Below are 24647 nucleotides of genomic sequence, written 5' to 3'. Positions count from 1 at the left end.
ATAGCCTCCACACCTTCCAAAAGAACCACAAAAATGGCTCATAATATTTTTTCTTTTCTTTTCTTTTTTTTTTAACAGAGAAATTCGAAGAATGCTTTGGGTGGGTAGTAAACTACCTGAATATAAATGGTGCCTGGGTGCGCAGTAGCTTTGAGGTGGTAGTCGGTGGCCCACTGGATGGCCTGCCGGTCATTCTGCAGCTCACCCTTCATCCAAACGTAGGGAAGATGAGAAAGCAGACCGCTAATGGCGGTTTTGGCCCATGGGTTTTCTCTACACCCACCCACACGGACACCCAAATCGTCAAATCGGAAACTTCTTGGGCATTAGAGCTGAAATCAAACGCAGATTTCAGTTTCAAACGTAGATTGCAAGTTTCCCAATTCTTCAGTCCCAAAACTTTCAGGTAAGTTAAAACTTTATTGGGTAATGTTTTGTTGTTTTTGGTGTTTGGCTGCTGAGAAAATCGGAGGGAATGAGAATGTTTTTAGTCATTAAGGGTATATAATTACCATAAACATAAAATGATGGCAATAATTCTATATGAGGTTCAAATTCTGGTTATTTTTCCATATTTTCCGTTGTGTTTTGGGTTGGATAGATTGAGTTTGAAGGACGACTTGGGTTTGGGCCGAAAGAGTAATTTCGATGTAAAAATTGATCCGTATGTTATTCAAGCTAAAAGTTACTTTATGAAATAAATTATTTCGCATCGAAAATGGTGAGATTAAAAGGAATCTTTTAATTGAGATTGATTATTGATTTAATTATTTTTCTAAATCTTGGAGAGCTTTGGTTTTTATTCTAAATCAAATTCTACGGATGTTGACTCTTTTGTATCAGGTTTTCATTGTTTTATAATAGTTTTTTTTTTCCCAGTTCCCTTTAGAAATCTTAGCAAGTTTGTATTCCCATACAATCTCATATGAATTTTTATCACATGTAGTTCCGAATGTTTTGCAACATCATCAGTTTAGTCTTTATATTTCAAACTCATTACTTTCGTCTCTCATCTCTTGACTTGCTCATTAACCTTTTTTTTTTTTTTTTTTATGGAAAGATAGAATTGTATTAATAATCAAATACGAATGGAAAAATTTGCTTCTTCTACTAGAACATTAAACAAAAATTCAAGTCTTAATTCATCCCAACCAAATCTCCCGCCATGTTTAAGAACGTACACTGCCCTTATATGAGCTGCACGATTGAGTGTCAAGGGGTGAAGATGAACTTCACCAATTAGAATGACCAAATCATATTCCAAATTACATACGTACTAAAAGAGAAAACGAGTTACTGTTACTTCTACAGTGTTCTACAATTTTTGCCCTTCAATTGCTCTTTTAAGTCTAGCTTTTTTTGTGTATTACACAGTAAAACGACAGTTTTGGCCCTGCTGTCCAGTAGAAATCTCTCGACCTCTTCGGAAACCAAGAGAAACCTAAAACGAGAAAACACAGCTGCTCTGTAACGCGATTCATGATTTCGATCATGCTTACTACGCACCACGTCGCAATCTCTTCCATCTCTATTTCATGATTTCTTTGATCTCTTCTTCCTCATCTCTTCGATCTCGGCTTGGCGATCTCCTCATCGCCTCATCTTGCTTCCAATCTCTCCTTACACAGGTAACTAAGGCCTCGTTTGGCAGTTCGGACTGTACTGACTATTTCAGTTGGATAGGATAATTTGTCATCCGATAGTACTGACTATTTAGTCGAGCGTACTGACTATTTAATTGGGCGTTTGATGCAATATCGGATTAAAAACTCAATTCATCAAAGATTATCATGTTCATTTACTTCCTCAGAAGGAGATTGAAGAACATTATGGCACTGAGTTTCACAATTTAAAACTAGCAAGAGACATAGAAAAAAAGTCAGCTTGATTTTGTTTTCAACGACCCGACTAATTAATACCGACGATTTGGAGTGTATAAGTTATCCGGCGTACATCGTATAAAATAGGCCGGAACGCATAAATAATCCGGTGCTTATTTAATACGGAATGACACCAACACCGGATAGTTTTAAATACTACTATCCGGTGTGTTATCCGGCATGCCAAACACGCCCTAAATCTCACTTCTTCTCAAATACCCAGAAGCCAAATATTAATTTTTTACTGTAGTTTGTTACTTTGATCACAAATTTAATCTCTTTTAGTAACCTTTAGTTGTCCTCTGCTTTTCTCACTCTCCAGTGTTCATCAACACCATCAGGTCTCTCTCTACCTCTACCTCTCTCTTTCTCTCTCTATATCTCTCATATGTTTATACATGTCATTGTATATCTATATATCATGTTCAAAAGTTGTTAATTTGATTAATTTTGTTAGGGAAATTATTTGTTTTGGTGATGGATTTGTGGGTGTTAATCGTGTTTTGGATCTGGATCCATCTTGCTTGATTTTGTTTGCAAGTTGTGCTTGTTTTTTTTTTTTTTTTTTTTTTTTTTTGTGACATGTGGATTTCAATGAAGGTCTATTTGTTTCCCGAGAAAGTAGCATATTAACTTTTTTTTCTTTCTATATACCATGTATATTTTGATCTTAATGTAATATTCTACATGGTGATCTTATTGGCCATAGTTCCAAAAGATGCCAATAGTTTCTATTCCAAAATTTGGCATGTTTAGTGTCTCATATTATTTTAGCATTTAGAGTCTAATCTTCTACTTAGTGATTTTAATATAATCTGCTACAGAATTTATAGTCAAGTTCTTAATTTTGTCAATACATATCTAAAACTTTATCCATTTATCAAATACAATTGAAATCATATATTTATGTTTATGTAAATTCTTACATTTATTGTATACATTTCTGCAATCCTTTCCGTTCTAATTTTGTACTCCCAAAGTATTTGCACCACTATCTGCCTTGCTCTGATCATAGTTTGGCTTCCAATTTCTCAGATAAAGTTCTTACCTTTTTTCCCTTCAACAGAACAACTAAGATTTGAAATTTATTCAATAGTTTACAGATTTTGGGTGTGTTTTTTTTAAGGTTTTATCTTAAAACATGTGACCCAACCTTTTCTTTTAGAGAGAAGAACATGCATTCACTTTACTAAGCGTTGTCCGTAAGAGAAACTTAGAGGTTAGTTCATTTCATTGGTAATTCATTTTACCTGAAACCTTATGATGTTATAGTATTTAGCGAAATAACACAGACTTTGTTTTTATGCAGAAACCTTTGGTCTAGGCTTAAAAATCAATGCTGACATGTTGGAATTTTATCGATTAATGAAAGTGTAAATCTGTAGATAATGTCAATTGAAATTTTCATTAATTCTATCATCAATATGACATCTTTAGCATATTTTCTGATAAAACCCAGTTAAATATTGTCAGTTTATTCTATTTTTGTCATTTAAGTTCAGTATCACATCTCTCTCGATATGCTTTTTTTTCTTTTTCAAATATATATATATATATATATATTTTTTTTTTTTCTTTTTCTGATTTAGGATTTGCAAATGGGTATTCTGTTTAAATTTGTTTTTTTTCCATGATTTTGAGGGTTTTCTTTGTACCTTCCAATCTTGTATGTAGGTCCATAATTTGGTTCTGTCATTGAGACAAGAAATTTCAACTGCTTCCTTTGGGTTTTTTCTCAAACAAATTGTTGAAATATTTGATTTATTAATGTTACTAGGTTGATTGTTGTTCATATTATTTGCTTGCATTTTCCATCGCTATGAATTATTCAAAAAGATAAAATTGCTGCAATTAGTTTGGTTGTTTTACTTATATAGATTTTTTATCAACAAATTCCAGTTTCCAACGCTTTCTTCAATTGCAGGTATTTGAATGTTGAATGTATAAATTTTCTTCTCCACTAATTAAAAAGAACCTTTTGTTCACTGGGCAAAAGCCATACTGTTTCTAGGGCATAAAACTATTCTTACACAATCAAAGTACGCAGTGGATATATACGCAGCAGATAAGCTGGAAATAAAGTACAATATAAATGATTTCTGTTTAATTGATTAAGTTCGTGATAGTCATTTGAGGCTACACAAACTAAATTTGTTGTATGTCAGCTTAATTTAGGTAAGAACAATGAATCTCTAATCCTTTTCAATTTTTGTTTATTCCAGCTTCACATTATTCTAAATCCATATTTATGAAAGAAAAAATGAGTTTCCAACTATGACACTGAAGAAATGTAGTAGTCTTCTCTTTCATTGTTAACTTATTAAAAAATGATTTCCTAAGCATTGTTGTTCTCAATTTATTCATTTGCAATGTGGGAGTTGGTTATCTCATTGACCATGCCCTCTACTGCCCACACAAGTGGTCAACATTCTAAATCACATTCTGTTAAGTAATGTCTCAATCTTTGTCCATATTCTCCACATAATTCACACACATTCGCAACCCAAATTTGACAGCTTTCCAGATTATGTCTCACTGTCAGATAGTGACGGCAAGCTCACCAAAGAAACAACCTAATTTTATTAGGAACCATTATTTGTAGAAAAAGATATATGGGCTGAAAAGTATGTTTCATTGATACGTTTGAATAACTATATGTACAATTACATTCCTTGCTTAACAAGGACTATTCCTACAAGTTAGGAATACAATTCGGCCAGGAAACACATGAAATCAGCCTTGGACCGCCGAAAACCTTAGAAAATGGTGTGCTTCGATTCGGCTTCCATACGAGCTCCAATGCCTCCACCACTGCTTGGGCTTTGTTCCTAGGTCCAAGGGAAACATTTTGATGATGGTTGTCATCAAAATACCTTTCAAATACGGTGGATCGCCGCCGTGCACCCCACAAAGCCCTCTGCTTCAATTCTCACTAAATATGACCAAATTGGTATCAGATTTTTGATGAAAATGGAAGAGGGAAGGCTGTGGGGTATTTCTCATGTGTTTAATCGGTGTAATTCGCCAAAATTTGGCCGGGAAAGGCATCAGAAACCTTTGTTTCCATCGGGTCGGGAAGAAGCAAAACGGGTCGAGGGAATTCCATGCTTCTCCTCCCCCTCATTTCCCCTCCTTCCTTCCTTTTCTGATTGGTCCTTCCCTCCTTATTTCTCTCCTACAACTCTCATTTTCCCCCCTCTATAGCTGCCATCTGGCAGCTTCTAATCTTTTTTTTTTTTTTTCTAAATCAAGAAACTTCTAACGTCCGTAACTTCTCTTTTCTCGTCTCGATTCACAAACAGTCTTCTCCTAAGCACTCGTGGTGTCAAGCTCAATTCGAAAACATTAAAGGTGACCCCCGAAGGTCTACATATTATAAATAATTATTTTTCAAAAATTCAAACTATGTACTTAAGTAATTAAAATCTAAAATTAATTTAAATTCGTGAAAATACTATAAAATACCACGAATACAAAATACGTAAATTACAATAGTGAAATCCAAGAGCCGGATTTCACAAGCAGCCTTTGCAAAAGAAGATGGCTCCACACTTCAACTGGCGGAGTAAATATATGAAAGGTGTTTGGGAGAGAAACGGTGGTAAGAAATATAATTACAAAGTGTATATCACGTACTTTTGGCATAATCGAGCTGCAAAGTCGAGGATTGGTGTGGAGGCAGAATCACTTGCGAGCAAATGTAGGGCTGGTTTGGTATTGATGTGCTTTGAAAAAAAAAGCTGCTGTGAGAATAAGCGGCTGTGCTGTGAGAATAAGCGGTTGTGAAATAAATCAGCAGAGTGTTTGGTAAACTTTTTTGTAAAAGTGCTTTTGGAAAAAAAAGTAGTCTGATAGTGGATCTTTTCATTAAAGAAGCACTGTAGTTCTATGTGCTTTGAAAAAAAGCCAGTTTTCCAAAGCTACAAATTGCAGCTTTAGCTTTTTCCTTTGATTTGAGCTTATTCTCACAGCAGCTTCCAAAATAAGCCTTTTTTTTTAAGTTTACCAAACACCAAAAACACTCCCAGCTTTTTTTCATAGGAGCTTTTTTTTAAATCACCTCAACCCCAAACTGGGGCGTAGTCTTTTAAATAGGATGGAAGGGTGTGGGTACGGGAAGAAGTGTGACTGGGTTGTAAATGGGTTGGAGTTGTCGTGGGTTGGAAAACATCAAGGTGGGTTGGGGGCTGGGATATAAAAGGGCATGTGGGTAGGGTGAAGGAATTTGGTGCAATGCTGGTGGAGAGAGCAGGTGGGGTCGGGAGTAAATCGACGGGAGTGTTGGCAGGGGGTGGACAAGTGGGTTGGCAGGCGTGGAAGTTGAGGTGGGAATGGGATGGGGAGTGGATGTAGTCTCGGTGAGAGGAGACATGAGGGTGGGTGATGTGGCAGCATGGGAAGGCAGCAAGTTAGGTGGCATGGTGTTTGGAGTTGGTTGATAAGAAAAGTCCAGGGAAGATGGAAGTGGCAAGGTAGGCGTGGGGGTTGGGTAGGCGTGTGGGTGACAGCAAAAAGGAATGAATCTTTTATGAAAAATGACATCTCTACTAGTAAAGGTGCAATGGGTGTCTAGGTTGTATAATTTGTATGTTTTCTGTCCATGAGGGTAACCAAGGAAGGTGCAAAGATGTGCCATAGGGGAAAACTTAGTGGTGGGAATGACAGTGGTGGCATAGGCTAAACAACCGAATATGCGGAAGTGAACATAGGATGAGGTTTTATTATGGAGAACCTCAAAAGGAAAATTATTATGGAGAAGGCGAGTAGGGAGACAATTGATTGTATAAGCAGTTGTAAGAACACATTCACCCCAAAATTTTAGAGGAAGGTGTGATTGGAATCGAAGGGTGCAAGCAATGTCAAGAAGATGCATGTGCCCCATTGTCAAAAATAAAAAATTGCGAAGAGAAAAAAATTATCCTCCATTATCAATACAAATGCATTGGATCATATTTATGTTTCATGAGAAAGACCCCACATAAAATGGGAAAAATCATCCACAATAGTTAAAAAAATAATGAGCTCCAGTAAGGGAATATTGACGATTTGGGCCCCAAATATCACAATGAATTAAAGCAAAAGGAAAAGTCGTTGAAATTGAAATTAAACCAGAAATTTGACAAGTTTGTTTCGCCAAAAGACAAACATCACAAATATGACTAGAATCAAATGAACAATTAAGAAAAATTAGATGCTAAAACTTGCAAACGGGTAAAAGAAGGGTGACAAAGACGCCTATGCCATAGGGAGGATGGTATAGTGATGATGTTGCATAGAGGTTGAGGGTGAGGATAGAGGAGGCAAGGGCCACGACGTAATATAGATTGCCACGTCGCTTACCCACACCAATCATCGCCTTCAAAACCAAGTCCTGAAAACACACCAAGAAGGAAAAAAGGTCATGAAACACGATAATCCATCTTATCAACCGATAAAAGGTCCATTTTAAAATTAGGGACACATAAAACATCTTTCAAATCAATCAAGGAATTTAAACGAAGAGTGCCAGTTAAAGTAATGGGAGTTGAGGCACCACTAGGCAAAGAAACAGGTGGCAAATGTGAAGCAGAAGTATTAACCAAACATGAAGCGGAAGAAGTGATATGATTTGGAGAGCCGCTATCAATGATCCATTAACCATGATGAGAAACAACGGGTAACAAACCTTTGGCAAAGTCATCATTGAAAATGGCATTGGCCTAAGGAGACAAAGAAGTTCCGAGTTGTCATTTAAGGCAACAAGAACACGGGAATGCTGCTCGGCTAAAAGGTGAGGCATCGCAACCTACAGGTCATGCAAAGTGGGCTAGCTTTGCACGTGATGGGCTGATGGAGTGACATAGGTAGTGGTGTGGGCCTGGTGGCTGTTGTGAGCTGAGGACCAGCAGCGTTGTTCCTGAGTCTAAAACTTGCAGTGCTGTTGCTGTGTGAGTAACCAACAGAAGCTTTAGAAGCAGCAGACGTTAAGGAACGACCAAGTGGCCTCCACGGTTATCCATGGAGAGGATGACCAACAGGGTAACCGTGAAGTTTGTGACAAGTTTGGTGTGTGTGGAAGTCATAGTTGCAATAAGTACAGTGGAGAAGATGACGATCAAATGAAGCACTAGAAAAACCACGAATCGCCATGGTTGCAAGTTGATCTACATAACGAAAGAAGCCCAACGAGCTCTATTTTTCAACCTAAGAAACCGAGAAGCAAGCTTGGCAAATTGTGGGCAGAGGGTTCATCAAGAGAATTTGGTCCTAAGCGGTGAAGAAAGACTCATTAAGCTCTATGAAAAATTGCATAAGCTGTTGCCGTTCATGCTTTATGCCACAAGAACAAGTGCAATGCTCATTATACGAGGCAAGTTCGTCCTAAAGGCCTTTGAGGCGAGTGAAATAGGTGGAGACAGATGAAGTAACTTGAGAGATGGTGGCAAGTTCAAGGTTGAGTTGGAAGATACGAGGGGGGTAGTGCTTTGGGAGAACCGTTCATGAAGGTCCTCCTATACGGCCTTGGTAGTGGTGGAAAAGAGTACAGACTCGGCAAGATCAGGCTCCAAATAGTGAAGAAGCCAATAAAGGATCATGTCGTTATAGCGGCATCAAGCGACATGAGCATCAGGATCCTCGGAGGATGAAGGCATCTCAACATCGCCATTAATAAAACCAAGCTTATTGTTGGCACTCAAGGAAATTTGCATACTTTGCACCCAGGTTGTATAATTATCTCCATTCAAGAAACAAGAACTTGATTAGGGTGATCAGAATGGTGAAGATAAAAATGGGTATTGTTATCAGAGTCTCATATGGTGGAAGAAAAGGAACGGCAGAGAAGGCTGCCGAGAAAAAAAGAAGATAGGGTTTGAAACCTGCTCTACATACCATGCAGAAATATATATATGGGCTGAAAAGTATGTTTCATTGATACGTGAATAAGTATATATACAATTACATTCCTTGCATAACAAGGATTATTCTTACAAGTTAGGAATACAATCATAATTTAATTATAACTATTTTCCTACTTGTCTAACATTACCTTCCATATTTTCTGCCAAAATGCCATCTGTAAAGCAATAAGTGCTTGACATATCTCCCCTCCTACCAAATTCTCCATTTTTCATCATTTCAAGCACAACGAAGTACCCAGATCTTACAGTATATATCCTATTTTTTGTATAATTCCATATGCGTCGATCTTCATAGCCACTTCGACTAATAGGAATAGCCCTAATAATTGCAACATCCTCTGACTCAAACAATTCAGCCACAAGTTCGGTCTTCCATTAGTCATAGGATCAATAAAGGACTGCACCAATCAATCAGTGTCCTTTTGTCGCATCAGGGGTCTAAATGTATGGGGTTTTGGGAGCCACGGGTCATTCACCGCATGTATACTTGATCAATTACCAACTCTCCACCTAAGACCACGTAGTAATACTTGACGACCAAGTCAAATTCCTTTCCAACCCCACAAAGATTTATTCCTCTTATTGGCCTTCAAAAAAGAAGTTGTAGGAAAGTATTTATCACAAAGTAATTGGGCAAGAACTGAGTTAGGATTATGCAATACCCGCAAACTGATATTTGCTAGCATAGCCAAATTAAAACAAATCAAATCCCGGAAACCCAAACCTCCACACTTTTTACTCGTTATAAAATTAAGTCATTCTCATTATGGGTTCAACTCATTTATATGAGTCTAATATTCAAAATTATATGGTCTGAGAAATTTAATTATTCGATGAAATATCTATTAACGCTCAAAATTAGTGAGGTCAACAAAGGTTGAAATGGTCTAAGTGTTTATAGGCTTGAGCTTGCAAATGATAAGAAATAAACAATAGAATTTAAATCGTTCGCACCTTAAAACTAGGCCACATTCAATGAGTGTCTTGGATAAATAAAGAATAAGGTTACGAACAGCACTTGGCTTAGTATAATATAATTCCTCTCTCAATCGTCCGTCCCCTTTTAAGGAGTACTCTGTATCCTTATATAGGCTCTTTTTGAGTCTTCAGCCTTTGGGCTCGAGTCTATCAATTCATTTTCATTTAATGCGCCAAATACATAGATTTGACCTACTAGTTGTCCCTCCACTCTTTGGCCGACACGTAGCAAGGAGGTAACACTTGTGCAAGTTCATTTGTGTCTTTTCTTAGGATGACGAGGCCAAGTGCCTTGCTTGAGCTCGGGGTTGGTGGGAAGTCATACATGAGTACCCTACCTGCTAGCCTTTATGTCCCTTTGTACACCTCTGTTCCATCTTTTAGCCGCCACATGGCTTGGAATTAATGTCTAACTAGGTCTGCTTTTTTTTGTTCCAGGGGCTCATGCCTTAATATTGTCAGTGACCAAGTGCTCGGCTTCGTCCTTCCATACTTATCGGACCTTGACTTTTTTCTAGTTGATGTTCCTTTGAGCTTGTCGGGGTCAGAAATGACCCTACGCTAACAACATCCACTCAACCCTAGAGTTGAGAAACTTTGAAACTTAGAAAGGTAGTTTAGTAATGTCATCATTTTGATCTAAGTCAGACTTCTCAATGCTTTAAGGAAGCAATGAAACTTAGCAACACTTCCAATGATGCAATGTCTAACTTAAGGACCCACAATGATTCATTAAAATAGGCACTTGACACTATTCTTATACTACGCACATTGTTCAAATTTTAAAGGGTAAATTACACAGTATCCCCTCAAGTTTGAGGTCTATTACAATCACATACAACATCTTCAAAACATTTCACTTTCATACCTCTACTACTATTTTATTTCAATATAGTACCTTCGTTACATTTTCCATCCATTAATCCGTTAAAAGCTGACGTGGCTACCACAGTTGTGCCACATGGCTACCAAATGTGTGCCACGTGGCAAATTTATTTTTATTCGTTTATAATATTATAATAATTTACCCTTAAAAAAAGGCTTGAAACCCATCCCTCCCCGCAGCCCCCCATCTTCATCCCAACCTAACTCGCTTACAATCCCCCACTCCTCACCTCCCCAAAACTCCAATTCTGTTTGGAAAGAAAAAAAAAACAGAAACCCAGAAATCCCCGACCCACTTCTCCTTTTTCTTCACTCTCTTCACCTCCTCTTCCTTCCCTCTTCCCAGATCAACGCCGCCCTTTCCCCATCACCAGCAGAGCTCTCTCCGATCCTTCTGCTCCTCATGGAGGTCCTCTGTCATCACTCGATCTCGTCGTCCACCGGGCCAATTTTTCATCGTTTTCATGTTGCTCCTGCTCGTTGTCGTCTTCGGCGACGAAGATGATGCGGGGGAGGATGATGTCTTTGCGGTTCGAATTTGCATTGGGGTGGGATGGGATGGGAGTTGCGGGGAGGGCTAGGTTTCAGTCCTTTTTTTTAATTATTATTATTATTATTTGCAGGGGTGGAGGGTTGCGCGGAGATGGGTCGAGAAGGTGAAGAGGGAGAAGTGGTCTGGGGGCTGGGATGGTGATGGGGAAGAGCTACGGTGATGATGGGAGGAGAGGGAGGTGGGTCGGGGGAAGGAAGGTTTCTGGGTTTGTTTGCAGGGGTGGGGGTTGAGCGGATGTGGGTTTCAATTTGGGTTTTTTTTTTTTTTTAAGGGTAAATTATTATTATATTTTAAACAAATAAAAAATTATTATTTTTTGTCACGTGGCACACATTTGGTAGCCACGTGGCACAACTGTGGCAGCCACGTCAGCTTTTAACAGATCAATAGATGGAAACTGTAATGGAGGTACTGTATTGAAATAAAATAGTAGTTGAGGTATGAAAGTGAAATGTTTTGAAGATATTGTATGCGATTGTAATAGACCCCAAACCTGAGGGGATAATGTGAAATTTACCCAATTTTAAAAGACTCTAGATTCTTGGTGTAGTCAACTAAGATTTTAAAAGACTTTAAAAAAGTCCATCCAAATAAAGGGACCTGACTCAATAATTACATGTGTTTAATACAATTACCATCTCGACGGTCAAATGGTAATTGTACCATATATTCACATGAATTATATATGATCATTAAAGAGTGATTGTATTAAATAAATGTAGTATTGTAGCCATTCCCCAAATGCATAGGTAGTAAATTAGGATTTAAAAGACTTTTAAGGAGGCCTACAAATCCATAGGTAGACCCGGCAGTTTCTGACACGATATGAAAACGACTAAAAAATAACGGGTTTCGGGTCAACACGATAACTTATCGGGTCATTATCGGGTGACCCGTTAAGAACCCGTTAATAACGTGTTCTTAACGGGTATACATGCGGGTAACACGTGGGTAACCCGTTTCGACCCGTTAAGAAAATTTTATTTTGATAATTTTAAAGTTTAATTACTAAAAGATTTATTATAAAATACAATAGCCATATTAATATATACAATATATTCTATATTAAATATATAGTTTTGTATTATTATTCAATATAAGTTTAAAAAAAAGTTTTAGTCATTATTTATTTTTATTAGGAGAGTTCCTTATTATCATTACTAGGATAAATTTTACTTAACATGTTGTTGTCCAAAATTAAAATAAACTAATATAGTATTTGTATAGGCAAGAACTAAGAAGACATACATACAAATATGAAAAATGTGAAAAAATATGTAAACACTCGTGATTCATCATTATTCATCCACGAGTAGATAATGGTTACACTTACATTATCGTTTAGATTTTTAAAATCCTCCAAACCTTCATGAATAATGTTGTTTATTTGAGGGCAAAATTAATAAAATTAATAATAATTATTGCAGAAGTGTGAAAAATGTAAAAAAAAAAAAAAAATACAATCACTCATAGTGACAAACTTTACAACTTTCATGAACGGGTCAGCTTCGAAATCCAACAATATAGTTCATAAACCTTAAATTTATATTTAACTGTCGATTGTCATTTACGCTTTATTCTTCTTACTGAATTTCATTTTTAAAATTTTCTTTTTTGAAAACATGATCAACTGGCGGATGTAAGAAGAGGAACGGTTCAGATTTTTGATATCACGTTTCAATATTTACGGTTAGCTGAAATATGAGTCGATGTCATATAATTTGTAGAAATTTTATAAACATCAAGCAATATTTTCACTAACCGTAAAACTCTGAATATAATATCATCGATCCAAACCGTTCATCTTCCTACATCCTCTAATAGATCAAGTTTTCAAAAAAGAAAATATGAAAAAAACAAAATTTGATGAGAACAATGAAACGTAAATATAAACAACAATCAACGGTTAAATTTTGATCTATGATTTATATGATTATAGAGGCGAATTTCGAAGCTAAGCTCTTCATGAAAATTGTAAAGCTTGTCATTACGAGCATTTATATATATTTTTTATATTTTTTTACACTTCTACATTAATTAAAAAACTATTAAAAACTTTAGGCAAGTGAAACTATACTTAAAAGAAAAATGCGTTTTCATGTTTTGGATGTGAGAATATAGTATGTATATACTTATTTAGTATTATGTTTTTCATTTGATTATTTATTGGTTTAAAATATATTTTTCTTAACGGGTAACAGATCGGGTCATATTACCTATTAATATTATCGGTTGATTTCGGGTCGGGTCACCCGTTTATTTTAATGGGTGTTACACGACACGACCCGTTAAGATATCGGGTATGACACGAAAATGATACGAATATGAAAAACACGACACAAATGCTAGGTCTATCCATAGGCATCCAAAATGTCATAAATTTTGAAGGATTTTATTAAATAAGAGAATTTATAGAATTTAATAGTGTGTTTACGCACCCGTAATCGGAATGAAAATAAGGAATCCGATTCCGATTACGAATAACTCTTGTGTTTACTACAATTTAGAGGAATCAACAGTGTATGGGACCCACACGAAAAATGGAATTCAATTCCTGAAATTGGAGGAATTGGACTCCCTCCATAGGTGAGGTATTTGGATTCCGGGATGGTGAAGGAATCGGGAATGCCTTTCTTCTTTCCTATAATGCCCTCTTGTCAAGAGGCTTCACAGATGCTTCGACAGATGCAACATTGCCACATTGCTCACCGAGGTAATCTGCGATTGAAGATCCTGGCTTGAAGTTGGTTTGACAATCGAGACCTTGAAGTTCCTAGCTTGACGTTGGTTTGATGTTGGTTTGAAGATCCTGGCTTGACGTTGGTTTGGCCAAATTGCTCGCGCCGCTGGCGATGTTAACGCTCGTCTGGTTTTTGGCTCCGATTGCTTTCTGGAATATTTTCTGCAGGGTGGGAATTGGGAAGATGCATAGACTAGGTTCTTAAAATGTTAGTTTGTTTTGCGGGGTGGGAACTGGGAAGATGAATTTGGCTAGGTTCTTAAAATATTATTTTCTTTTGCGGGGTGGGAACTGGGAAGATGATTTGGGAGAGTGGTGTTAGAGGATTGGGGTTAAAAGCAAGAAACGCCATGGCGGTGCTGAGGAGGAGAATGAGGGCATTTTAAAGTAACTAATGAAAATGTGATTAAAAATAAATATGGATGAAATAAAAATAAAAATAAAGAACTAATGGGCATTTTAGTAATTATATTGATTTCTATTCCGATTCAAGTGAATTAGTAAACAACTGATATAAATTTCATTTTATTTTTACTCCGATTCCAGAACATTTAAGTAAACAGCTCAACAGGAATCTAATTCTGACTCCTCATCAATCCAATTCCTCCTCAATTCAATTCCTCCTCAATCCAATTCCTCTATTTTGATTACAGTTACGTAAACGCGCCATAAGAGTATAGATATGCATAAAAAGGCTATAAAGAATTCTATCTCCACTCGTAGGATTTCATTTCAAGCAATTGCTCTCTCTCTCTCTCTCTCTCTCTCTCTCTCTCTCTCTCTCTCTCTCTCTCTCTCCCCTCGTCAACTTTATCCAACCTACCCATTTTCATCCCTCTCGTCCCTTTTCTCCTATTGTATTTTCAATTTCCTGGTGGTATTACTTCTGCATTGAGGAGCTGGAGTAGTCAAATTCTGAAAAGGATTAATATTCATGGAGGCGATCAGGCTTTATTATCCATTTGCACTCCTACTGTGTAGGATGGGTTTGTAGACAGTGGATTACAATGGAGTTATGGCTCTACTTTTATGTAAGAAAGGAAGAAAGTTCATGAGTATTTTAACATTTAATTCAATTATTTTACCACGGAAGAGGATGATGGAGAATACAGACAAAGATAACAAGACGAAAATACATCAAAGTATGTAAAATGATTCTTCCAAATTCTTTCAAATCCGTGAAAGTCTGCAGTGCTAGTGTTCTTTTAAAATCATCTCAAATCCATATAGAATATAATCTGTCACTTTAAAAAGTCTTCAATTTTTTTTTTAAATTTTAATTTGATTACACCCTTCTAAATATTTATGTTTATGAATCCAAACAAGTAAAATCATCTCAAATCCATATAGAATATAATCTGTCACTTAAAAAAGTCTTCAATTTTTTTAAAAAAAATTTAATTTGATTACACCCTTCTAAATATTTATGTTTATGAATCCAAACAAGAAAATTGTTATATGTCAATTTATAAAGTCAGACTTTTGCCTAAATTTAAAGTTACTTCCCTCATCAGAGTGCTGTTTTAGTAAGTCATTCAATTTATAAGCAAAAGCAACCAAGTGGATACAGAGTCATATCAATTCATCACATTACACAAGCACGGTCTCTACACAGATTACATTTCTTTTTAACAAATTAATTAGCACTTTTTGGTGCACATGCATGTACGGGTGAGGAGACTACATTTGCCTCTGGTGAATTGCTCCTTTCTGCATGTGTGTTTACAGTTGTTAGACGAAAAGCACAAACCCTTGAACAAGGTGCTTGGAAACTCGCAGATCTTTCCCTCAATTGCCTTGCTAGACTCAGTCCTTGCCTCAACACCAATTGGCCCCATCTCTAAAGATCATTTTTTTTTTTGTTGAATAAGATGCTATAATTGAAACATCATAAAAAATTAATTATTAAAAAGACGTATAATTACCTGTAGCGGCCAAAAGTAGGACAAGAACGAAGGCCGCTGAAACAAGACGTATTGAATGCTCCATTTGAATCTGTGTGTATGTGAGTGTGTGCTTGATATGTGTGTTTATGTATGCGTGCTTGTGTATGATAAGAGAGATCTTAGACGCTGATGCAAAGAACAATAACCATGCAAAACTTATTATATAGGGATATGGTGCAGATTAATGAGGATCAATCTCCGTAAAGTGAGGTATCTCCATACCCAAAATACAAAGTTGAAATTTCCAACTTAAGAGGCACCATAAACCAAAGTCCTACTTTTGTTGACTAAGTTCTCCGCCATACATTTTTCTATGCACATTAGGGTTTCTTTTTCAAGCACATTTAACTTTTGCTTTTAAAAGAATATTTAAGTTTTAAGCACATTTGACTTAGTATTCACATTTTATATGTAAATGAAGCGGTATGTATATATATCTCACATAAAATACCATAGTTCTTATAACAATATATTACTGCGTTAAGATATTGTGAGATGTCAAGTGCAATAAAAATTCTTTTAATTAATTCTATTCAAATCTAGAAGATAAAATATAATGAGAGGTTATGTAGGTATAGTTGGAGATAAATTAACATATTAGGTGATTGCAGTAATGCCAAGTTTAATGAATTTAGGGGTATTCAATCAAGATTTTAAGTGATTCTCTTAAATTCAAGGTGTATTCAATTAGAAGAATTTTAAGATAGTTTATTAAAATTCTTAGAAATCCGAGTGTATTCAATTAGGATTTTAAAGAAGTTTATAACATTTCAGGTGTATTTAATTAGAAATTATTTTTAAAGAATTGGAGAAAGTTGAGGAATTAGAGAGAATTGGAGAGATTTTGTAGTGTATTTTAAGCATCCACAAATCTCACATCTTCCCATGAGATTTCGAGAGAATTGAATCAAAATTTTATATGGAATATCTACAAATCAATTAAACTCCATAAAAATCCATGAATTTATAAATTCATTAAAATCTCTCAAATTCTTAATTGAATACACCCCCTTAGTTTATTTCATTGGATTTTACTCTGCAAGTTTTGGATGTTACCAGTGACTCCACTTGAGGGCGTTTTGTGACATCCTCTTACCAAATGACAGGCTTGCTGTTTTGAACTGCAAGAGTGAAATATGGAATATAAGTTCTATCACATGTTGATCCATACATATTTCTCAATGGGATATCCCCGGACATAATATTTAGATTGTCGGTTTATGGTAGACTAGTAGTAGGGTTTAGTAGTAAGTCACTTAATCAGCACCGACATGATTGTATATGCATAATTTTAGCCTAACCTGTAACTGTTCAAGTAGATTAGCATTCAGTTTTGAGTTTCTAACTGTTAGATTGTTTGTTCGATCAGGTACCTCAATTGGGAAAAGATATGCTCCAACTGATGAACTTTTGATTTCCCTCACCAGAGTGCTAGTTTAGTAATTTAGTACCTCTATAAGTTTTTGAACTTTTGATTTGTCTGCCTGTCAAGAAGTCGGTTAATTATCAAATGGGGAGCTCACTTTTTTAGTACTATTTAAGACTGATTTAGGATTGTAGTGCTTTAAAAACAAAAGTAGTTTCTTAAATAATGTGAAACATCAAATGTGTTTGGTTAAAAAAAAAAAAAAACCATAGAAAAGTGGAAGTACGATCTACCATGCTTTTGAAAAAAGTGCTTTTCTTTCGGAGCATAGTGATCAATACCCCCTACCCCTATGAGCATATTCTACAAAACTACAATCTTTGCTCCTACATTATTTTTTTGGGAATTTTAACGAAAAGCACATGGTACTGTTCATTTTAACGAAAAACCACATTTTTACACTAAAAAGTCAATCCTGGTACTATTCACTTTTATTTTGTCCTTATCATTAAAACTCAAAGTTTTCAAGCCATTTTCATTAGTTTTCCTTATTTTTTTTTGGCAATTATTATACCACATTAAATATCATTTATTTTTTAACCATTTAACATATTCACAGCAATTTTATATCAAATTTTACCAAACACTCAAAATACTTTCTTTTTTTTGTTACAAAAATAGTTTATCAAATACTCAACAACTTTATTTTAAAACTATTTATTCTTACAACACAGCAAAAACAATTTAAAAAAAAAAAGGAATACCAAACTAATCCTTAATATTTTTAATCACAACTTCAAAAAGTTCATTGATCAAAATTGGAATGAGAAAATTCTTAGGGACCATAGAGAAAACTTGTCATTAGCCGAAAACAAATAAAGCTAGTAATAACTTCTAAGTGCTGTGGAAATAGGAAAGTTGAAGTTGGTGGTGGGTCACGGGTTGTTCAGTAGCGGGTACGAAAAATTCCATCCAACGGCTCTCTACGCATCAAACGGCTTCATATTTCAAATGAGCGACCCCGCCCGCCCGCCCGACAGCCACTATTCAAATCGCGCGACTGAACGTCTCACTCTTACTCGACAAGCCCGATCTCACGCGATTTTGGGTGTTATAAAATCTAATTTCCCATTTTACCCTTGTGCAAATAGGATAAATGGATAACAGCAAACACGAGATAATTAAAACTTCAAAAAAAATTGTAAAACATGAGGAGACAGACAGGACCGACTCCCTACATGAAATTATAATTGAGATTCTACCTAAGAAAAAAAATATTATTAATTAAATTTTCAATCATTGGTAATTTAAAAGGAAAACTAATGAAAAGAGCTTGAAAACTTTGAGTTTTAATGATAATGACAAAATAAAGAGTAAAGTGAATAGTACCAGGATTGACTTTTTAGTGTAAAAATATGGTTTTTCGTTAAAGTGAACAGTACCGGTTACTTTTCGTTAAAGTTCCCTAATTTAAATATGTTTTAGTACATAAAAATTCAATGAATACAATCAGTTGAAGTTGATTAGGCACTAAGAAAAAAAAATATTATTAATTAAATTTTCAATCATTGGTAATTAAATTTGTTTTAGTAGATAAAAATTCAATGAATACAATCAGTTGTAGTTGATTAGGCATCCCTTATTCTTCTAAGAGTTACTCGATCTAAATCCTTTTGAGATATTTTAAAGTTTTAATTTCTTAAAATTGTTATTTAGTATTATTCTATAGTGATATTCATCTTCACTAGTAAGTCAAAGATTTTAGTTTCAATTATTGGAAAGTTGATTTTGAACCAAATTAATATGGCTAGCCCATTGTGAGTTTAGCTCACTCCTCCCCTATTTAATGTAGATAATATCGAACATATTTTAAAATATGGCTTAAGATGAATGTTCACTTACGAGTTTTAACCCATAATGTCGTCCATGAGAAATGGAATACTATTTAGGGACACAAATCTTGTATTCTTATTGCACAAAATTATATGCTACCAATATCTAAAGGCTCTGCCTATGGCTCCATATGCATTAGGCGGTTGATGACAGCTGCGTTTAATCTCTAGGCATTTGAAAAATAAGAAATGACATCTAAACCTACCTTCAATATTAGGCGCCCTGAGTGGGTGCACCACCTGCACTCCCTCAGAGTTGGCCTTGGCAGAAGAAGCACACATCCTTTACTATTACAGCAATGAAACAATATTATACAAATTCTCGACTAAAAACCTATGCCATCCCTACTTTTGTTGATTTTTGGCACCACATTGTGTCAATTATAATTTGGGGAGCGCTAACAATCTTCTTGTTTGGACTTTTTGATTTTGTTTTAATGATTCTACATTGTTATTTGATTGATAACTATAATTGTCTAGTTTCTAAATTGTGGGTTTTGGTCATTTAAATTTTATCCAATACGAACTACAATTTTCAATTAAACACTGAAATTATGATAATGTAAATCAAACGGCTAAATGCTATTTGATTCAGTTATTTTTTTATTTTTTATTTTTTATTTTTTGTAAATGCAAGGTTAATCTTCAAGATGTGACTTAAAAAATAAACCGTTCCAATAATCAAGCAACAGTTTAGGATCTTAAAAAAATGAAGAAAATTATAATTTTGGAGAGAGAGAAGGGTAAAATGGGAAATAGGGAAGTAGAGAGTGAGGGCCTCAGTCGCTGTGAGGAGTGGGAAACATGGAACATTTCAAATTCTCTCTCTCTCTCTCTCTCTGAATTAAACAAATAATAATTAGTTAATTTGAATCAAATCCACAACGGCTAAAGAGTCAGAGAGACAAAACCATTCATTTTAAAATTCCGTCTCGGGCAAAGGACCACCACCATCTCTTCCCTTCTTCCTCTTCTTATTCTTCTCTGATAACCCTTCAAAACCCCTCAAAATCTTTGTCTTTCCGCCTATAATTTCACTCAACATTCTCTTTCCTTTTCTGTAATTTGATTTACCCACTTCAGATTTTCCATCTCGCAATCAAATTTATCATTTCCGCAGGAATTTCTGTAATGGGTACTTGTTTTAGCAAGAAGAAAACCTCTCCTCCGCATCCGCCGCCGCCTCCTTCTGCTCCGCCCGCTACTGGTTACGGTTACGGTTACGGGGTGGTTGATTCGAGCATCGAGAGCAAGCCCAAATCTGAAACCCAAGCAGCGGAGCTTAAAACGAAGGTGAAGAAGCAGCCAGGAGGAAAACCAGAACAAATTGCCCAACAAGGAGACAATCAAGATCAAGAACCCCAAGTCCAAGTGAAAAAGGAGGTATTTGTCATCAAACACCGAAGGAGCCACGACGAAAGAGGGGACAGAGATTGCAAGAAAACCCCACTTCCCCAAAACCAAATCCAACCGAATTCACCACCGTCAGACGCGGCGGTTGTTTTTGCTGCTGCCACCGCTTCTTCCCCGCAGATTGGTACTGCCGCCAAGACGGGTGCTTGCAGCGAATCCGCAGATGACGTCGACAAGGTTGGGAAGCGTGTGAGGACGCTGAGCTGCAACAAGGAGGAATTGGACGCCATTCTCATACAGTGTGGGAGGCTCAGCCGGAGCAATTCTTCCGGGTCTGCGAATAGAACCAGAAAGTACTCCGGTTCGAAGAGGAGCTATGATTTCGATGCGAGTGATGGTCATGCCAATGTCAGTGATATTTGCAATGATGCTGATGGTGAGGGTGAGGGGGTTGCAGAAGAGAGAACCCACCGCCAATCCTCGAGGTCAAGGCCTTCTTCTCCTTCTTCTCACGGGAGGAGGAGAAGGAGGACACCCAGCAGAGAAAGAAATCAGCAGCAACAGCAGCAAAGGTCGAGCAGTAGGGAGAGACGAACTAGTATTTCACCGGGCAAACGCTCATCTTCTAATGCTAATTCTGCTGCAACAGCCACTTCAACTGCCAATGCGAATCCGAGGCCAGGAAAGATGGTTTCCGTCCCTGCAGCTGCCATTAACAATGGAGGGGAATCCGCAACTAACATCAAGCGAATTTCGGTGAAGAGAAATGTTGGATCGCCTCGTGCTCAGTCCCCAGCTAGAGCTCAGTCCCCAGCCAGAGTTAATGGTAGAGCTCCCAATGATGGCCAGCAGCAGCCTTCACTAAGCCGAAGCTCGTCAAGAAAAGCGGAGCACTCGCCCTACAGAAGGAACCCGTTGGCTGAGATCGATCAGAACTCCCTTGCCTATCCACAAGTCAATAACAACAACCGAAAGAAAAGAGAAATCCAGGCTGAAGAGGAGATTGTTGTCAAGGAACACACCCATCTTCAGGTAACGTATCTTGTCATTTCCTCAATATTTCGTTTGAATCTCCCTTTCCGTAGTTTAGATTAGGCAAAATGCTGTCACTGTCACTTACCTCAAAAGTTTGTACTTTTTAGCCGAAAACCAAATTGCAGTATGAACTTTTCTGAAGTTTAAGCTTGATTAATCATCTTGCAGAAACCGACTCTAGAAACCAACAGTAACAGAATTGTTGCCCAGGGTATAAACTACATAACCAGCAACAGTCCAATGGACAACAAGAACAAGGTGCTAGTGGAGGAGGCTAAGGGACAGCCACAAGGGAAACCCCAAACATTAACAAGAAGCAGGTCGTCTAGGCGATCCAGAGACCTAGACATTGATCCTGAAACAAACAGCCTTTCGCATCCTGTGCAGTCTTTGTATACTTCACTATTGCTCCAAGACATACAGAATTTCCACCAGCAGAACACGTCGAATGCAGTATCACTCCCTCCATGTGTATCCAAGGCCTGCTCCATCGCAGAAGCAGTTGCCGACCTCAACTCTACCACGAAAAGCACCCCAACTGATCAATTGAACAAAAAAGTTGGTCCTGGCTATAATGCTTCAATTGTTGGGAAGAGCATAGCAGATGAGCGAAAGGATCCTTTGGTGGAGTCTGAGGTAGTTGCCAATGATGATCTGATGGAGCCAAGCTTCCATAAGTATGTGACTGTGAGAAGGGGTACTGGTGCACTGGAAGATATGGAGGACCAGGAGTCTTCTGGCAGCAACAGCTTTGTGAGCGGTAGTTCTCGTTCGCAACAACATAATTGGGGCTTCTCTTCTTCATGGGAACCCAATTCAGCTGACTCCACTGATTGCTGGGCTTCAAGATCCAACACCAAAGAGGAGGATCACAAAACTCCGCTGAGTTTTGACAAGGATGAAGCTGCCAAGAGGAGATTGACTGGCCACCACCACCAGCGCAGTGGTGGGATTGGGCGTGGGAGGCTTGCTACCATCAACGCCAAAGGGCTTCCTAGACTTCCAGGTGTTGCTGCTGCAGCTTCAATGTAGATTTGTATCTTTTGCTTTCAGCAACTCCCCCTCTAGTGTAGACTACATTTGTGTCGGCAGTTGCATACTTGCAACATTTTCCATTTGAAGCGCTTATTAAATTCTTCTTCTTTTTTGCGTAAATGCTTTCTGTTAAACTGTCACGCTATAGTTTATAATTCGAGCAGTCACACGAGTCTTCACTCTTAGCAATCAGACAATACAATGAAGCATGAGATTGGAAGCTATGCATACTGAGTGTTCACGGTACGACTGATTGCAACTCTCTTTAACAATTTCATAGGCTATGTTGTGTGTGACTACGAGATACTTTTTGGGGCAGTTAGGGGTATGCAGACCTTAAGATGGTATTCTACAGCTGCTTTGATGTTCAAATACGTATGATTTGTGTGTTTGAATTTGATTGAGGATTTCAATGCTTCATTTATGTCGTTTTGTTTCTCTGCTTTTATTTCGATTTTGAATGGGATTACGGTATCTAATTTTGCTGTTAGGTTAGTTTAAATTCCCAAATTTGGGTCTTAAATCAATTAAACCAAACTGAGGTGGTGAACATCACTCCTTTACGAGGGTGAGAAAAATGCACTCGATAAAAAGAGTGTTCCGAGTCTCGTGACCAATACAGAACCTGAGAAATGGTCCAAAGTGAAGTGCACAACTGGTTCTATATTTGCCACGATATCGATCCATGATAAAAAGTGAACCGCAAAATCAGCAAAAAGAGCAAGTGATGAAAGTCTAATCAGATAAATAAACCAATGAAAACCATTAACTGTGTCTATGAATGACACGAATCATGAATGGTGTCCACTCCAGTCCACCGTAAATATAAAGCTCCAACTTTAAAGTCAATTTCAACAACATACACAATGATGAATCGCACCAAATCACTCGCTTTCAACTTAAATTTGATGCATGCATGCTACAAAATTAATCACTTCCTTGATCATAAGTGATTTAACCTTTAATGCCATAACAAGTACTCAAAACAAAGTATTGAACCAAAATACTATAACATAGTAGCTATGAAGTTGTTATTGACGCTCCTAAATCGTCACTCTGCATTGTTTTTAATGAAACAAAAAAGAAATAAAAGTATACGATGTGTTATTTTGAAGTGTTACTAACAAAGACCTCATAATCTTTTAGTTTTCCTTGATCATCCTATATCCAAGGCTTTACAACATTTATAGTGCATACAAAGACCTCTGTAAATGTTAGAGGGTGCAAAATCAATAGGTGTCGAAGCTGCTACAATTGCTTCAGCGGGAGCTGCTATCTGTATTGAACATCAACCTCAAGGGAATCGTCCACATGGCTACAATCACACTTGTGCTATAAGAAGTGAGTTCCTGTTGGAGTTGGAGCTGCAAGAGCAATGAACATGACTCTTGGAGTAATATTTAATTATTTTTAAAATGAAAATGTATAGAAATATATATCTTTTTCTGTCTTTGGTACCGGCATGTCAATAGTTGCTTTGCCTCAGCTGTTGGGAGCGAGAGGTTTGGAATATGTTTAATGTTTCTTACAGCAGTACGATAAGGAAGATTATTAGTAAGGTAGTCCATAAACTCTTACTATTGTTGCTTCGCCCATCGCTTCCATTCACCGGTCGATTGGGATTTGGTTGATCCTTCTTTTCTTTTGTTGCAGCATACATTAAAAAAAAAAAAAAAAAAAAACCAAAACATAAAAGTTTCCCTCTCAAAACAAAAACACAAAAGTTGGAAGCTGCACCTCGATCGTACTTTAAGCACATTGATTAACAAATTACAAACTTCTCAACATGTGTAGCAGTAGTATTGATTCTATTGAAACACATGTGGTCCGTTGACTTATACTTTTGGGAGGTCAACACTTGACAGAGCAAAGTCAAAGGAGATTAGGTCGACAGTAAGCTAGATTAAGGTGGATTTGGATCCTCTCCTGAGCTCAGGGGGCTGAGCCTCCTAAGCAAAACATACGAGCGATTGGATCAAAATCCAACGGCTACAAACAGGGGATCCCTCTAAAAGTTATAATAATTTGATCCAACATCCCGTGTGATTTGCTCAGGAGGCTCAACCCTCTGAGCTCAGGAGAGGA

General features: G+C 37.0%; 1 protein-coding gene and 1 long non-coding RNA gene across 2 annotated transcripts; one reads left to right on the top strand and one right to left on the bottom strand.

Moving 5' to 3' along the window:
- Positions 1-13566: 13566 nt before the first annotated feature.
- Positions 13567-14830, bottom strand: LOC126600679 (uncharacterized). Its single transcript, XR_007615508.1, has 2 exons — positions 14745-14830; positions 13567-14712 (listed from the first exon to the last, which is right to left on the bottom strand). It is a non-coding gene; the product is annotated as an uncharacterized LOC126600679 (long non-coding RNA).
- A 5193-nt stretch (positions 14831-20023) lies between these two features.
- Positions 20024-22998, top strand: LOC126600673 (uncharacterized protein At1g65710-like). Its single transcript, XM_050267284.1, has 2 exons — positions 20024-21524; positions 21696-22998. Exons 1-2 carry the CDS (start codon positions 20271-20273, stop codon positions 22557-22559), a joined length of 2118 nt encoding a protein of 705 aa, XP_050123241.1. The 5' UTR covers positions 20024-20270; the 3' UTR covers positions 22560-22998.
- The last annotated feature ends 1649 nt before the right edge of the window (positions 22999-24647 follow it).

Source organism: Malus sylvestris, chromosome 14, assembly GCF_916048215.2.
Source record: "Malus sylvestris chromosome 14, drMalSylv7.2, whole genome shotgun sequence".
Taxonomy (NCBI): Eukaryota; Viridiplantae; Streptophyta; class Magnoliopsida; order Rosales; family Rosaceae; genus Malus; species Malus sylvestris.
Note: the sequence above shows the minus strand (reverse complement) of the source record. Positions and strands in the feature narration are given on the sequence as shown.